The sequence below is a fragment of the Tauraco erythrolophus genome, chromosome 7 (assembly GCF_009769465.1).
Source record: "Tauraco erythrolophus isolate bTauEry1 chromosome 7, bTauEry1.pri, whole genome shotgun sequence".
In the NCBI taxonomy this organism is placed as follows: domain Eukaryota; kingdom Metazoa; phylum Chordata; class Aves; order Musophagiformes; family Musophagidae; genus Tauraco; species Tauraco erythrolophus.
Genome location: NC_141471.1, coordinates 64296032 through 64312953, shown reverse-complemented (window position 1 = coordinate 64312953; position 16922 = coordinate 64296032). Strand labels below are relative to the sequence as shown.

The following is a 16922-nucleotide window of genomic DNA, read 5'->3' as shown; positions in this document are numbered from 1 at the left end:
CTCCTGGCTTGTCATTAGGGATCCAAGCTCTTCCTTCTCCCATTTACTTCCTTACTTCTCCGTTCTGAGCATTGGTAGTTGTGAATCATGCCTATAAGGGTAACTGTGAGGTTGTAGATACTAGTAGGGATGGAGAACAGTATTCATACTGCCTTAACTGAGTAGGTCTACTCAGAGTGCTCCTATAAGGACAGTTAAAAGGGAGTTTTCTCTGAAAGTTACATTTCAGCTTAAAACACTCTTTCCAATGTGCTATTTTAAAAAAAAAAAAAAAACCAAAACAAACCACTATCGAAATTAGCTCATGAAATTGTTGCTTAATGTTGAATGGTCTAATATTAATTCTCGATCACATTAATAATCATGTAATCATTTAATGAAGTGTATTTTGTTACTGCAAAATTGCTGCTTGTAGGCAGGAATCGATGTTCCCTGTGGATAAAACCAACACGTGAAGGGGAAATGAGCAAGATCCATGCCGCTGTTGGAAAGTGTCTTAATTTACTTCTGCTGTTTACACAAAGCACTTGTTTTGTCACTCTGAAATTTTTAAATATGTGCCCTCTTTCTTCTGATATGTCACGTAGCCACAGATACATTGTTTAGAACCAGATTTCCTTTTAGCCATTACAGGGGTTCATAACTAGGAACGTGGGTTATGAGTAGGACCATGTGGGTACTTGAGTTACAGGTCCCATTACAAATTTATGACTTACTAACTGTCCACGCTCTCTTTCTGCGGAGGTAAGCGTGGGGTGACTTACTACTTACTCAGGTTGCCCAGAGAAGCTGTGGCTGCTTCATCCCTGGAGGTGTTCAAGGCCAGGCTGGATGAGGCTTTGGGCAACCTGGTGTAGTAGAGGGTGTCCCTGCCCATGGCAGGGGGGCTGGAACTGGATGGTCTTTGAGGTCCCTTCCAACTCAAACCTTTCTATGATTCTACTACTTAGGTAGAAAAAAAAAAGAGCGTGCATACAGTCGTACCTTCTCATCACAGTGTATCCTACTTTGCTTTTTATGTGCTCATAACTGAGGCTGAGACTTATAAGGTGTGTCAACAGTGACTTAATACACCCGAGTGTTATCTGTGCAGGTGTAAATAGCTGTGAGGTAGTGCCAGTCTCATTCCTGTGACCTTGCTTCAGCTGCACTGTGTCTGAATGGGAGCTAGCTTGTCCCCAGTGCTTTCATTTAAGGCTTCAGAACTGTTATCAATTTTTTTTTTGTTAAATATTCTGCAATGGAGCTAGAGGAATTTAAGCCTTAGGCCAAAAAGAAAGCAAATTCTAAAGATGCTTGTACTTCTCTTTTGCTCTTGCTCGTTGCTGATACAGTTGGTAGAGAATGTTTCTTATGCATATCAAATTAATTCAACAACTGTTTTCCAAAATGGACTGTACAGTAGCCTGGATTTTAGAAATGAGTGTTGCACCTGTTTCATTTGAAAGGAAATACTTTGGTTTCATTTGAGTTCATACTCATTATTATTTTGTGAGCGTTATCCCATCAACCAGCACAGGTGGACTGAATTTTGAAAATGTTATGCAATATGTAGCCCAGTTAGTGGTTGGATTTAACGTTTCATGAAAAGTTGACTGTTAAGATCTTGTAAACAAGTATTATTTGGCAAAAAAACAAACCTAACAAAAAGTTGGGATAATAGTGAGTAGGGCTTGGCCTGCCCTGAATGAATACTTAATTTAGATGCTACTGTATTCAAACCTCAAATATTGCTATGCTGCTATTATTTCAGTAAAAATCTAGATATATTCAGGGTACGCAGTGAATTCAGTTTTCTCAATTAATGCTCCTTTACTTCAGATAACGTGTTCATTTTGTACAAAGTGGCTTATACATCTGGAAGAACGTGCTAAGCCTGTTGAGCCTACATCAGAAGGCAGTTTGAAAGCATCAATTCTTGCTTGAAGAAGAGAGAGTAAAGCCAGTTCACTCCCAGTTTGTTGGGTGTTAGTGGTGCGTCCTTTCTGTTAGGCAATCCTTATGCTCGTTCAACAAATAGTCTGAAAACAGCTTCTCTTTTTTGAGGGCTCATTTAAAACACCATTTTTGGTACAGAAAAAGCATACCTGTGGTTGTGTTCTGCCTCAGCACAGCTGGGTAACAGGTTTTTTTCCTCAGGCACTTGCTTGTCATGAAGTGAAAACTGGGAGAAGTTTAATTCTGGCTGTAGATCTGACACCAAATTTTGTCCTTGGTAGGACAGGTACTCGGGGGAATTAAAGGATGTGCATGTGTCACATAAGACAAAACTTGTACAGTAGTGTTTTTAGTGTTGGTGAACCATAAATAACGTTTTTAAAGTTAGATATCAGAATTCCCAACAAATTGATCTGGAAGCTAGTGATACTAGTGCTATGTGGGGTTCCTTGGGTCAGTTCTCAAGGAATTTCATGCTTGTGTGTGTGTGCACACGCACTTTTTCTCTCTTTATATATATATAAAATATATATATTCTATTTATTTTATATATTACTTATTTATTATACTGTTATATATTATTTATTAATTATTATATATAATATAGAATATATTATATATTTATTACATATTATTATATATTATTTTATATAATACATAAATATATTTATATATAATACATTTATATATATTTATATATAATATATTTATATATAATATATTTATATATAATATATTTATATATAATATATTTATATATAATATATTTATATATAATATTTTTATATATAATATTTTTATATATAATATATTATATATAATATATTATATATTTTATTTTATATATTTTATTTTATATATTTTATTTTATATATTTTATTTTATATATTTTATTTTATATATTTTATTTTATATATTTTATTTTATATAATATATTTTTATATAATATATTTTTATATAATATATTTTTATATAATATATTTTTATATAATATATAAATATATAATATATAAATATATAATATATAAATATATAATATATAAATATATAATATATAGATATATAATATATAGATATATAATATATAAATATATAATATATAAATATATAATGTATTATAAAATAAATAAATAAAAGATGGTATGTATTCTGTCTGAATAATGAATACTTATCTGTATATACATAAATCTATACATCATACAGACATGTGTATGAGTAAGACCTATATATGTGTATAAGATAAACATAAATAAAATACAGACACACACGTGTATAGTACCCCGTTCTGTTTGTGCTGAAGGGAAAAGCATGTATGGAGATTTTTTTTTTTTTTGGATGCTTTTCCTGAAGCAGCAGTCACATGTAAATCACTCTGCTATGCGTGGAGTAATTTGCCTATCTTCTGCTGAAATTTATTTCATAGTCTGGCTTGGGGAGAAGTAGATAATTGCATGCTGAGTGATTGCAAACAAAGGAAAGAACTAGTTTTAAATTGGAATGGTTTGGTTGTTACGCTTAGTTTGTAACTGTTTTCTAGTACCAGTCAATACACAGATGTCTGTTTTGTCTTAGTGTTGTTTTTCATGAAATAATTATATGGAAGCATGACTAATTGCAGTGACTTTTTGCTGTTTATGGTGAGCTGCTTTGGTCTCTGTATCCATTTCGTTCAGTAATTTGCATTAACAAGACTTTGAAGGAGTGCATTAGTCAAAATAGCTCTTTTTAATCATAGTTTTTTTGCTGGTGACTAGTTTGATGCTACAGCCTTTAGTGCATTCAACTTTTCACTAAATTATTGCTCTCTCTTTTGATGCTCGTTTTCCCTGTGCGATTAGGATACGAAGCAAGAACGGAAAGCAGAATGTGCCATTATCCACAGCAACTGTATCCATGGTTCACAGTGTCCCAGAACTGAAAGTTAGCTCTGAGGTAAGCACCATCATGCTTGCTTTGTTCATACCTTTCACTGCTGAGAAGCTTAATTATAGGAGCTTCTTCAATGTTCTATGTACTTAATACAGAAAGTTTGGCTTTCCTTTGAAGAGGAATTTGGTGTTGAACATCAGTAGCCCAGGGGTTTTGTGCATTTACCCTAATGCAGATTGATTGTTACCAGGTTTTATCGTTGTGTTTTTAGAGCTGTGCACTTGAAAAGATGGCACTTCTCTGACAGAAGGGGGAAAACTTACTGCTCTAATATTTTTGTCTCCAAGAACGAGCAGTTTGTGGAAAGTTCAGTTTCATAGAATCATAGAATGGTTAGGGCTGGAAGGGACCTTCAAAGGTCATCTAGTCCAACCCCCCTGCGACAAACAGGGATATCTCCAACTAGATCAGGTTGCTCAGGGCCTCATCCAACCTGGCCTTGAACGTCTCCAGGGATGGAGCATCCACCACCTCTCTGGGCAACCTGTTCCAGCGTTCTACAACTCTCATGGTAAAAAATTTTTTCCTAATATCCAACCTGAATCTACCTCCCTCTATTTTAAAACCATTACCCCTTGTCCTATCACAACAGGCCCTCCTGAACAGCCTCTCCCCATCTTTCTTGTAGGCCCCCTTGAGGTACTGGAAGACCGCTATAAGGTCACCCCGGAGCCTCCTCTTCTCCAGGCTGAACAGCCCCAACTCTTTCAGTCTGTCCTCATAGGAAAGGTGCTCCAGCCCTCTTATCATCCTCGTGGCCCTCCTCTGGACCCTCTCCAACTGGTCCATGTCCTTCTTATGTTGGGGACTCCAGAACTGGACGCAATTCTACTAGCTGAAATGTGTTCGGAGCGTGCAATGTCTTTTAAACTTAGCTTCGCCCTTCACCTTGAAATTTGCCCCACTAGATACAGTAAAAGCCAGTTTGTTTGCAGCTTACCTGTAAGTTAAATGTATTTCATTATTTTTCAAATATTCCATTTAGCTAAGTTGTCAAAATACCCTTGGTCATTCCTTAGTTTCTTTAGAGGAAGCAGCATGTTTATTTTGAAGATAAACATTCCATTTATCTTCTTTACCAACTTGATCTTTTTGACCTTTTTATGTTGCTGCTTGATCTCTTTTTTTTTTATTTTTGGTAACTTTTCATGTTTCTTCTCATTGGTGTTCTTTGGAGACAGAAGCAGCTAGAAGTGTCCCCATCATAGAGGAGCATTTCAAAGGGCAGTTTGCACTTGACTCCTGCTTCTTCATAATGCTCCACTTAGTGTTGCTTTTAAATTTACCTGTCTGGTGGGTAACACTGCAGCTTGCTGTCAGAAATGGTTAAAGTGAACACGGAGCTTAACGTGGTGCTTTGAAAGTCTGTGAACATGCACGAGAGGAGTAAACTTTAACTCAGGGTTACTGCAGTATAAGGTCTTTGATATAGTGCCCACCTAGAACTCCATAATAAAAGTATTTCTGTCTGAAGACATATGTTCTTTAAGCTCAGGTTGACAGTTATAATCATTTCTGTCATTAGCAGCTTCAGTGGAATACTCAGCCCAGTGGGGGCAGTGGTATCGTACCTAATTAATACAAAATTGCTCAACGTAGCAGCCCGTTCTCAGACCGACTGATGAACTTGTCCTGTGTGTTCCCCAAAGCTACTGCAATCTCTTTCAAGACTCTTGCACTTAAATTAATTTGGTGGTAACTTACTAAGTTTGGAAGTTGTCGTGTTGAGTTTATCAATTTTAAGAGTTACTGGTGTTACAAAGATCTGAGAGTAGACTTGGGGAATATTTTCTTTCTGTAGAAGAACTGCTGACATTGCTAAAGTTATGTTGAAGCATCATTTCTTATGCAGTTAGTTCGTAGCAGAACTTCTGCTCAAGCTTCCAGTACGCAAAAGGCAATAAGCCTAACTTATTTATTTTAAGCTAAGCTCAGTTGGGAATATTTTGTTACAGCAAGCGGAGCAGCTAGGAAGAGAAGATCAACAGCGACTACATCGAAATCGAAAACTGGTGCTCATGGTAGATTTGGACCAGACATTGATCCATACTACAGAACAGCACTGCCAACAGATGTCTAATAAGGTATTTGGTGTTAACTTTCAAGCCAAAGTAACAACAAGAATATTTATAGCTATTGAAATGACGGTTCTTTCAAGGAAATATTCTGTGGTGAGGTAGAACTGTAGTTGAAGAATAACAGAAAATGAGAAGCAAGTCTTTTGGAATATATTCCTTTTTTCTCTACATTTAAACTGACAGTTTTCTTTCTTCCATTTATGCTTTCCTGCACTTTTCCATTCCAGTCACTTCAAGTGTTTCAAGTAGCTATTTTTAATCTTTGCTTTTCTTCCTCTACAATTCAGAAGCTGACTACTCAGTGATGAGAATTTTTTCCCCTCCAAGTCTGAGACAGATATAGTGAATTATTATTTGAAGTCCCTTTTTGGATAATCCTGTGTGTTATTCATGGAATGGCAGATGTAGTATATCGTGAGAGTTTTTTTTCCTTCAGTTTCATTTTTTTGGGGGAAGAGTTTGGGTGTTGCTGTTCAATTTCTTCTTGAAACATTTGTTGTTGACCTGATAGGCACGATTGGCTTGTAATGTTTCCAGTTTGGAAGCTTTAAAACAAGAAGCACGTTGGAATGTGTCTACAGTTTCTTATACAGGAGGATGCAAATTCAAGCTCCAGCATCACGCAAGCTTCAGTGGCTTAGTTCCTTTTTCTTTCCTCTTGTAGTTCTCTCATGTCCAGGAGGTTCAGCATGTGTTCACACCTGCTAGCAAAAAACAAGCTGTAAATGCAGTTTGCAATTCAGAGGAAAGGAAACAGAGAATATTTAGCTTAAAGATTAAAAAAACCTTGTGTATTTGAAAGGCTGTGTCTTCATCTGTATAAATACATGGTTTGAAGACAAACATTCTTGAAAAGATCTTGAGATTTTTAACAGGGATCTTTATCTGCGAACTTCCTTCCTGGTTTGCTATCTGATGGCATGTTTCCACAGACATTATATATTTTCCTCCAACAAAGTCTTTCTCTGACCTCGATATAGATTCATAGATTCATAGATTTCTAGGTTGGAAAAGACCTTAGAGATCGAGTCCAACCATCCCTAATCCCCATTAAACCATATCCTCAAGTAGATCATCCACCCTATTCTTAAACACATCCAGGGATGGGGACTCAACCACCTCCCTGGGCAGCCTATTCCAGTGGCTGAGTAGTACCAGTTGGAGTGAGATCCTGAACTTTCTGAGAAAACTCTCAGGTTGCTTTTTTCAGAGTGGTTTGCCGTAAGCAAAGGTTTGAGTGAAAGTCACCTTGATCATAAACTTTCCAACAGTGCAAAGCTTCCTGCAGTTGAAAAATGTAGTGTTGGACCTCCTGGCACAGAGCAAAATGGGCTTGGGATTTTATTCATCCACATGATCTTTGTGGTCAAAATTTGCTTTAGCCTAGTCAGACTGAATAAAAGTAGTGGAAGTGATGGAAGAGGGCACTTCTGGAATGCTGGCGGTTTTGGTTTGTGTTTTGATAATGTGAAACATGCTTTTTCTTTTAGGGAATATTTCATTTCCAGTTAGGTCGAGGTGAGCCTATGTTGCATACTCGATTGCGTCCTCATTGTAAGGAATTCCTGGAAAAAATTGCCAAGCTGTATGAATTGCATGTTTTTACTTTTGGCAGCAGACTGTATGCACATACAATAGCAGGTGAGTAGCATGTTACATTTAACAATATTTACGTAATCAACCTTCCTACTCATATAACTAGTTTTTCCTTCTGTGGTTGTTTTTGTGCAGTAACACTTCTGTAAATAGTACTGTAAGCAGAATTCTTGGCTCATTTACAAGGCAGTGCCTGTATGGCCTGTAATTTTAAAAATAATCCCTTTTTTTCCCCTCCATCAGACGTGCGTTTTTGCTTTGCTGATGGTGAGAGAATCAGCTTGTGGCCTGACAACTAGTGTCTTCCTATTGAATTAAGTAAGAAATGATGCTGATGGGCTCTAAAAATGATCTGTGCCATCACTTGTCTTAGAAATCCAAAACAACAGTTCCATAAAAATCAACACCACGAAATTATCTGCTTCTGTGGGGAACCCTCCCTGCTGTTTCCTTTCACCAAAGGAAGTTTGGCTGCTATAAATCCATTTGCAGCAGTTCTGTTTGTGTCCTGGAGCTGAGATGTGCTTATTTGAGGAACAGCACAAATCTTGCAGTATTTTCACATATTCTTCTCAAGAACTTAGGAATATTTTCTCCTAGTAACTGAAAACTTGCATTTAAATTATAGCAATCATAGTCTACGGCATGGGTCACTGGCTGAAATGTTTTGTTTTTTTTCAACAAGCATAAAAGTTACACAAGCATATGGGTCACATTCCTGTTAGGAGTGTGACCATGTGTTTAAACTGCAAAATTGGCTTTCACTTTATCTTGAGTCTACCCTGACAGAATGGCATTTTCACATCAGACTTTCCTTTATTAAGTCTCTCAGGTAATATAAATAACAATGTTTTAGGTTATGACTCTCTGTGTCAAGCTGTCCTTGCTGCTGTTCCATGTCTCCTAGCTTTTTTTTTTAAGTTGTCTTCAACACCTGCTTTTTTTGTGGGGTGTTGCCACAAGTGCCTTGAGCAATGCTATCCCAATGATCCCACTTCTTGGCGAGAATGGAATATTCCAAAATAGTTAGAGAGCTAACTGTCCTCATTAGCTCTAGAGCAGTTTAGAGAAGAGTGTGTAATTAGAGAATTCTTCATATGTGTTAAATAAGCCACAGAAGATGCTTGTAATGACAAATATAAGAGACTTCTCCAATCTGAAATCTGCTTGTGGCCTAGAGGGTACCACATAAGGTCAGAAGACGTATAGTATATATGCTTCAGAGCCAAGGAGAGGAATAGTAATAGAGAGGAGTAGTTAACTCATGATGTGTAAGTGCTTTCCCAATGACTGATCTTCCCTCAGTGTGTGATTTGGTCTTCTGTTTGCTGATTTTTATCTCTGAGCTAAAATTTGGATTACCCTGCAGTCCCCGTGCTGGCACAGACTGTTAACAATGTGACGAGCCCGTTTGGACACCATACTCGAGCTGCTCCATCTGCTCCGTAGAGGAATTAGAATCACAGAATCATAGAACGGTTTGGGTTGGAAGGGACCTCAAAGATCATCCAGTTCCAACCCCCCTGCCATGGGCAGGGACACCCTCCACTACACCAGGTTGCCCAAAGCCCCATCCAGCCTGGCCTTGAACACTTCCAGGGATGGGGCATCTACAGCTTCTCTGGGCAACCTGAGATATATAGCCACCAAATGAGCAAAGTAGGGAATTGCTGCTTCCTGACATCCCCTGGCTTCTGGATGTTGGCGTGAAGCTGTCTCACCTCATCGAAAGCATTCAAACTACAAGTGGATTACTTGCACAGTGATGGTGATAGTTTCAGTTGAAATATGTTGGTGTGGAGAAACAGTTGGTAGAGCCTTTGGTCCACGTGCTCACCTGGGTAACCAAGATGCAGTGAGAGGATCATATAGCTAGTACGTATAGAGAACACTTGATGGCAGTGTTGGTTAAACCATTTCTCACAGAGAGCTGTCAGGTTAATATTTTACCAGTATCCTCGTGTTACGTAAAGGAAGGACTTGGAGTAAAATGCCCGGAATCTTTTTCGTAAGAAAAAGATTGTTTCCTTAGGTCCTCCATCTACATCCTGTATTTCTTGGTGAAATCTGAACTCTGAGCTGCTTCTTTCATGCCCTGGAAGGCACTGTCCTCATTTTGCAAACAGATGACATCTTGTTAGTCCTTTTCTCTCGTCCCAGCTGATTCTTACCAGCTGTTAAGTGGGATGAACTGATATTTGTAACCACCATTTATGTCTGCTGAAGTCATTTATCCTAAACCCTTTCTTAGTTTGACGTGTTTACAAAGTGGTATCTTGTAGTATGTTTATGAAGATGAGTTTTGGATTTTATAATCTAGTATTTCTCTTCTACATAATTATTTTGACCAAATGTTGCTTAACTTTTTTCCTGCTCTGCATAAGAGAAGTTGGGTATATTTAATGCTGAAGTCAGTTGAAATGTTGGTTGTAAAAGTCAATGCCAGTGCAAATTTTGAGTTCGGAGGCCGTTAACTCTTAAGATTTATAGTGGAATTTAGAAAGTGGAACTAAGTTGAGAGCATTGATAGGTGTGGTTTGTCACAGCAAATGTATTATAGGATGTCCTTCAATAAATGATTGATGGAATACGTGCATATATGTAATCACCAATGTCTGAAAGTCTCCAATGCTATTGAAAGATTGGGTCACCAGCTCTTTCCAGGTTGTAAAGTAGGACCTGAAGTAGAACTGAAGGTGACCTCATTCTTCAGAAATTCAATTTTAGATTTATTTTTAAAAGAACTTCTTCAAGTTCGTGTTGGATCCTACTGTTAAATCACTTCTACTAGGAATTGCTGTTTAACTCAATATGCCTCGAAGGTTTGAGACTTCCCCAATATGAGTTAGTTACTTTAGAACGTTGCATCTTGTGATGGTTTTTTAACTTAACTTCACAAGTCTTATTTACAAGTTTCCTTTTCTAAGAGAGAGTCTATATAAGATCAGATAACACAGTTTGATAACACTGTAGGTGCAAAGACCCAGTCTGAGATACTGGAAAACAAACAAGTGGGGGGAATAGTCTCTGCTAGCTAAGTCTATGGAATAGGACCTCGTGATGTGGCAGTCAAAGGGTAGTGCTAGTGTCTTCAGTTTGTTCAAGAAACTACTTAGAGGAATACTTGGCACACTATGTAATTTATGAGAATGAACGGAAGGTCAGTTTGGATTTGAAAGAGCAAGTCTTTATATCCAGTCATTATGACTTCTACATTTTTTTTAAACGTGCTTACAAAATGAGAAAATCATTAACCTTTATCCTTCTGCTGGAATGATTTCTGCAAACTGATACTTCTCCAATTAAAAAAAAAAAAAATCTGTTAAACAAAAAGTCATTGTGAACACTAAGACAGCAAAGTGTGACCATAGTAATTTTTCAGGATATGATGGTGGGAAATGGATAGGAATAAATAAATGAAGCAAAGTTAAGAGTACATCTCAAGAACACTTCCACTGTTTCTATATACTCGATGAGTTTATACATAGACCTTTTCGTTGCTCTGAAGTCTTAGAAACTTGCAAGAAATTGCCCCCACAGAAAAGTGACATTGTCTAAAAAGGTGCTTTTTTGGTGGTCTGCCTTGACTTTTCTTAAAGAAAAGGCCACCAGTACTTTGGAAGGTATCACCCATTTAAAACCTGCAGCTTCATTATTAAAGGTTAATATCCAAACAGCATACTATCATAAAATTCTAGATTTTTCAATATGTAGGTTGCGAAAAGATTTTTATTTTGGAGGTGGTAGAGTGTTTCATAATGAGTTTTCCATTTTTTTGTTACTGAAAGCATTATAACAATGGTTTTTTTATTTTTTTTTAGTAAAGAAGTTAAATCTTAGCCTTTAGTAGTTTTATCTTGGAGGGCATATCTGCATCTACTTCTTTTTAAAGTCAAGTTTTCGTTTCTTCAAATTTATGTTCTATTTGCAATCATAAACGGAACAAAAGTTAGTGTTTTAAGTAACAGAATGTCATCTGGCCACTTGGTGTCTGGTTTGCTCTTGCAGGGAGCAGAATCACTGAATAGGTTTTTCCTATAAATCTTTTTCCAAGATTTAAAGATGATACTAACATCCTGCTGAAGAAAAATTACGTATGACAAATGAAATATTACCTGCCGTTTCCCCGAAACGTGAAAACATCAGGATTGTGTCTGTTACGTTGATTCAATTGGCTGGGCAACATCTGAAAGAAACCAGTTTAAGATATGTAAAGAGCTTTTTTAGCTGTTTTCTGTATTTCTATTCAAGTAGCTTAGCTTTGAAAGACCCGACTCCCTTAAGATGGGCTCTTACCTTTGCAGGTATGTCTCTGTATCCTCAGTGTATTTGTAGTGGATTATCAAGGGAAAAAAATACTAAAATTGAGAAGTCTTTACCAAAGCGTTGTCGAAAAGCTCCAGAGCACTAGAATCATAGAATCATAGAATGGTTAGGGCTGGAAGGGACCTTCAAAGGTCATCTAGTCTAACCCCCCTGCAAGGAACAGGGATATCTCCAACTAGATCAGGTTGCTCAGGGCCTCGTCCAACCTGGCCTTGAACGTCTCCAGGGATGGAGCATCCACCACCTCTCTGGGCAACCTGTTCCAGTGTTCTACCACTCTCATGGTAAAAAATTTTTTTCCTAATATCCAACCTGAACCTACCTCCCTTTATTTTAAAACCGTTACCCCTTGTCCTATCACAACTGGCCCTCCTGAACAGCCTCTCCCCGTCTTTCTTGTAGGCCCCCTTGAGGTACTGGAAGACCGCTATAAGGTCACCCCGGAGCCTCCTCTTCTCCAGGCTGAACAGCCCCAACTCTTTCAGCCTGTACTGAAAGATGGCTGTACACTACCTCATCTCTAATCCCTGGCAGCCAGAGTTTGTGTTTGAGCTTTCTTCGTTCAACTTCCCTTTTCTTACAGTTTTAGGAAGCCAACGCTGCAACGGAGCGCCTCGTGGTTTTGCCTTTCCATCAGTGCACTCCTGTTCCATTTAGCGTAGAGAGTCCCTGTGTGTTCAGATAATTAGCAGAAGCTAATTTGGTTGGGGAGAGCAGCAACTTGTGTGACAGCTTATGTAGTTTGTCAGAGTCTCTGTGTGTGCAGCAATGAACCTTTGTAGCTAATTCTCTCAATTCGTTATGCCTAGGTACTGCAAGGGTCTCACTGCAGGGGATGATTCTACGAGTTTGCAGCAATTCTTAAGCATAGTCGGGTGAGTTAAGGTTGAACCTCTGTCCTTAACTCGGAATTTTCTTGCTTTTATGGGTTTTAAGTTATTCCAATGACACATCAGTATTAAATACAGGATCAGCTTTTCAGAAGGGCTGACTGATATTTTTTTATTTTTTTTTTTTTTTTTTTTTTTTAATTTATACCCTCCGTTTTCAGAACCCAACTTAACGCACTCCTAGGAGCTGGGCTTCTAAAAGGAGTTGAACGTGCCTTCTGTGCAAATCTCAAAGCTCCTTGAAAGAAAATGAAAGTTGGTCCTTAGAGTCTGCAGTCATTTTCAAGTCTCTTTCTGGCTATAAGATGGCCACCATTTAAAATAAAATAAAGTAGAACTTTAAAAAAATTATTCCTAGATAAATAGCGACTGACTTGTATTACGCACAAGAATAATGAGAAGTTGACGCTAACTTCAACGCAAATTTAGTAAAATAAAAAATTCAGATTAGCCTGTAAAACGCCAGTTTCTTACCAAACGATTACGTGGCTGTGATCTGTTCATGAAGATGAACTTCATTATTGGAGACCAGGTTCAGAAGCATGTGCATGCCTGTTTGTACACCCAAGTCACCGTTGCCCAAAATAATGGCATTTTGTCTCGCTTTCAGATCAGCTAGCACAGCTTCTCCTGTTTTCATTTTGTGTTGTCCTTTTTTTTTTTTTTTTTTTAAAGAGTGCACTCAGAATAAGTTACTGCAACTGGGCCTATATATTTCTAGGAATCCCAGGATACATTCATTGTATGTAAATGTGTTAAAGTATTTGTTAGAGGTACAACTTAAAACCTACAAATGCAAGAGCTCCGGCTGAAACCATCCCTGGACTTGCCCATTGTGCTTGAGTATTGCAGCACATTGCCGACTCTTGTGAGACTCCTCTGCAGTCCCTAGGCATCAGGAGCTAAGGAGAACATTTAGCTTTAAAGAACCACCTGTAGAGAGAGAAATGTAAGTTGCCAAAATCATCCGTATCTATCAATCACCTGCTGTTATCTCTTTCAGCCGCGTGTAGTCGGCTGTCGTAAATTTAGTTCTTTGGATTTCAGTTTTGTTGCTCCGTTGAAGGAAAACGAGATGGGATTTGAAAAATTCATCCCGCTGCGGTAGTTGCTCGGTCCACTGTGCTTACCCTTTGCCCAGTATAGTATCTCTTATCTTAAAATGGTCTGCTAGTTAAACTGCTGTTGGACAGATGAAAACAGCTTAATTCTCTAGAACATAAACAATGGACAAACGTCTCGAACATTAACTTTTTGATTTCTCCTTTCAAAAGGATTTTTGGACCCTGAAAAGAAGCTTTTTTCCCATCGGATATTGTCACGGGACGAATGTATCGATCCGTTTTCTAAAACTGGGAATCTTAGGTATGTACACGGATCTTACGCATTAAAGAAAACAGGACAACAAAGAGACAGAATATGCTAAATATAACAAAAATTACTCCCTCTGTACTTCACGTGTTTATAGTCCTTACTATTCCTCAATATCAACACTGTCCCAGTAAAGCTGAGATGTTGGGTGTTACAGCTTTTCATCTCTTTAATGGGTTCTGTGGTGCTAGCACAGTAAGAGTGGGAAGTAATGGCAAGTCTTTACTTACACTTTGATTCTTGCAATCGTAATATTTCAACTTTATGGTTTGTCATCTTGCATAAAGACTTGTATGTTGTGGGGTTTTTCATTAAACCAAAAGTCTCAGTTTGAGGCTAGTTCATATTTGAATGTCTATTCTTCTGGCTTTCAAACGTGCTGTACTTCTAGCAGCTTCTGTTTCGCAGTGGTTCTTGAAATTAGGTCATCCAGAGCCTTGACTTCATATCCTAGGCTAAATTCAGACTCTGATCTTTTTCAGAGTATAAAGTCAAGATTTTTCTAAAAAGACAGATATGTTTAGTATTCCATAAAACTAGATTAAAAATGGTTGCCCCCTCCCTATCTAACCATGAGAATCGAGAAGCTTTTTTCTTCTCTTGCTCTGTTTTCATTTGCATATGCATATCTTAAGTGCTCTACCTCCTCCTTCTAGGTGATGTGTTAATACTCTTTGCTTCCTTTCATAGAATCACAGAATGGTTTGGGTTGGAAGGGACATCAAAGATCATCTAGTTCCAACCCCCCTGCCACGGGCAGGGACACCCTCCACTACACCAGGTTGCCCAAAGCCTCATCCAACCTGGCCTTGAACACTGCCAGGGATGGGGCAGCCACAGCTTATCTGGGCAACCTGCTCCAGTGCCCCACCACCCTCTGAGTGAAAAATTTCTTTCTTATATCCAGTCTAAATCTCCCCTCTTTCAGTTTAAATCCATTGCCCTTTGTCCTGTCACTACACGCCCTTGTCCAAAGTCCCTCTCCAGCTTTCCTGTAGCCCCTTTAGGTACTGGAAGGCTGCTATAAGATCACCCCGGAGCCTTCTCTTCTCCAGGCTGAACAGCCCAACTCTCTCAGCCTGAGAGAGTTTCTCTTTCCCTTGGACCGAATAAGTCTACGCTTTAAAAACTGGTTTTATGTCTTTTTCCTAGTTACATATCGTGTATTGTCCGTGTGAGAGTTGACTTTGGGCTGTTTGTTGCCGTAAACTGTGAAAACTAGACTGAAATGTTGTAATGTTTTGTTCCTGCAAAGGCTTGTTGGTTCCTGCTTCTAGCCTTTGGGATAGAAATCTTAAAATAGCTGTTTCCTTTTCTAATTAACTTTAGTTCAAATATTGTATTTTGAATTCTGCAATTTTAATGTTGCTGATTTTGGGTTTTGTAAGCTCATATATAAGCATGTCCTGCAGACATGCTTGTAATAAACCAGAACATCAACAGAAACTACTTTCGTTGGTAGTATTAATTTCTTAAACAGAATTCATTTTATCAACTGTTTTGTCTCTTAGAGATCTCTTCCCATGTGGGGATTCCATGGTTTGCATCATTGATGATAGAGAGGATGTTTGGAAGTTCGCACCCAATTTGATAACTGTGAAGAAATATGTGTACTTCCAGGGGATAGGAGATATTAATGCACCTCCTGGATCAAGAGACATTCAGATGAAGAAGAAAGGTAATTACAGAGGTTTTTAAAACGCTTTTACAACTTTTTCCACTTTTTGGATGCGATTGATGTAATTAAGTCACTGTGGTGGTCTTACTGGTATTGCTGTTGTGCTCAGATGAGCAATCCCAGTCTGTTGCATTTGTGCTGCAGGAGCACTGTCAACTACAAGTAGCTTGGTAAAACTGGGCTGTTGATAGCTTTCCTTTCGGTGAATGGCCATAGCAAAAGTGGCTACTGGTAGTAGCATTTTGGCTGTTATGGCTGGAGAGCTGATGTGGCAATATACCAAATTGTTCAAGGACATGTAGAAGAGGACAGTTTCACTCTTTTTCCCCCACCACCATGTAAAACAAGGCAGTTTTTTCTTCTCCGTAGGTGGTCAGGGAACCAACTTCCTCTTCTTTTTCCTTTTCGATCCCTTTCCCTGCTCCACTTTGGACCAATAGTTAATGAAGTCTGGTCTCAACATACTGCTGAAAATGAATGTTTTGATCTCTGCTTACCTCCTTGCCTAAACCACGCTAATAAAATTAGTGTGGGATTTTTAGTGTCTACTGAATGTGACATTCTAGCATTTGAAGGAGAAACTTATATTCAGCAGGCTTGGCAGCATAACACAGATAATGGATTTAGAAGGTATACATCACTGTGTTAGTATTAATTTAGGGGCAAAACGTATGTGGAACACAATGGCTAAGAAAGAATTGCAGGTTTTTGCTGGTTTAGCCAAGGGATTTTTTTAAATTTAATATATATGTCATCACTCGTTTTCCCTTGTTGGATTAGAGATGTCCAATATGGAAACAATAATGTACTCAAACTGGAGCAGGCCACCATGACACGGGACCTCTGTGCTTGACTGGTGGTGTTACTTGCAGGGCAGGGACACGCACACGAAAAAGAGATGAAGTAGGGTGACTTCATCCAGTGTTCCTGATGGACTTCCGTGTGCAAATTTCTGGAAGTCTACAGTTCCTTTAATTGTCTCTGTCTTCTGCAGACATCTGAAGATACATCCTAAAACTATTTTTCTGCCTTTGAGTCTATTACCCTTTGCTTGCATTCCAGCAGAGTCTCAAATGAACCTCAAACAGCATCTTTATATTGCTAAAACGTGTATAT

At 38.3% G+C, this 16922-nt stretch overlaps 1 protein-coding gene across 1 annotated transcript in view; it reads left to right on the top strand.

Annotated features, from left to right (window-relative positions):
* CTDP1 (CTD phosphatase 1) overlaps positions 1-16922 on the top strand; it is a 107339-nt gene that overhangs the window by 14745 nt on the left and 75672 nt on the right. The window contains exons 3-7 of the mRNA XM_086614229.1: positions 3777-3870; positions 5823-5951; positions 7436-7586; positions 14032-14122; positions 15640-15806. Of these exons, the coding sequence (XP_086470355.1) occupies positions 3777-3870; positions 5823-5951; positions 7436-7586; positions 14032-14122; positions 15640-15806 (632 nt within the window). The remainder of the gene's footprint in view (positions 1-3776; positions 3871-5822; positions 5952-7435; positions 7587-14031; positions 14123-15639; positions 15807-16922) is intronic.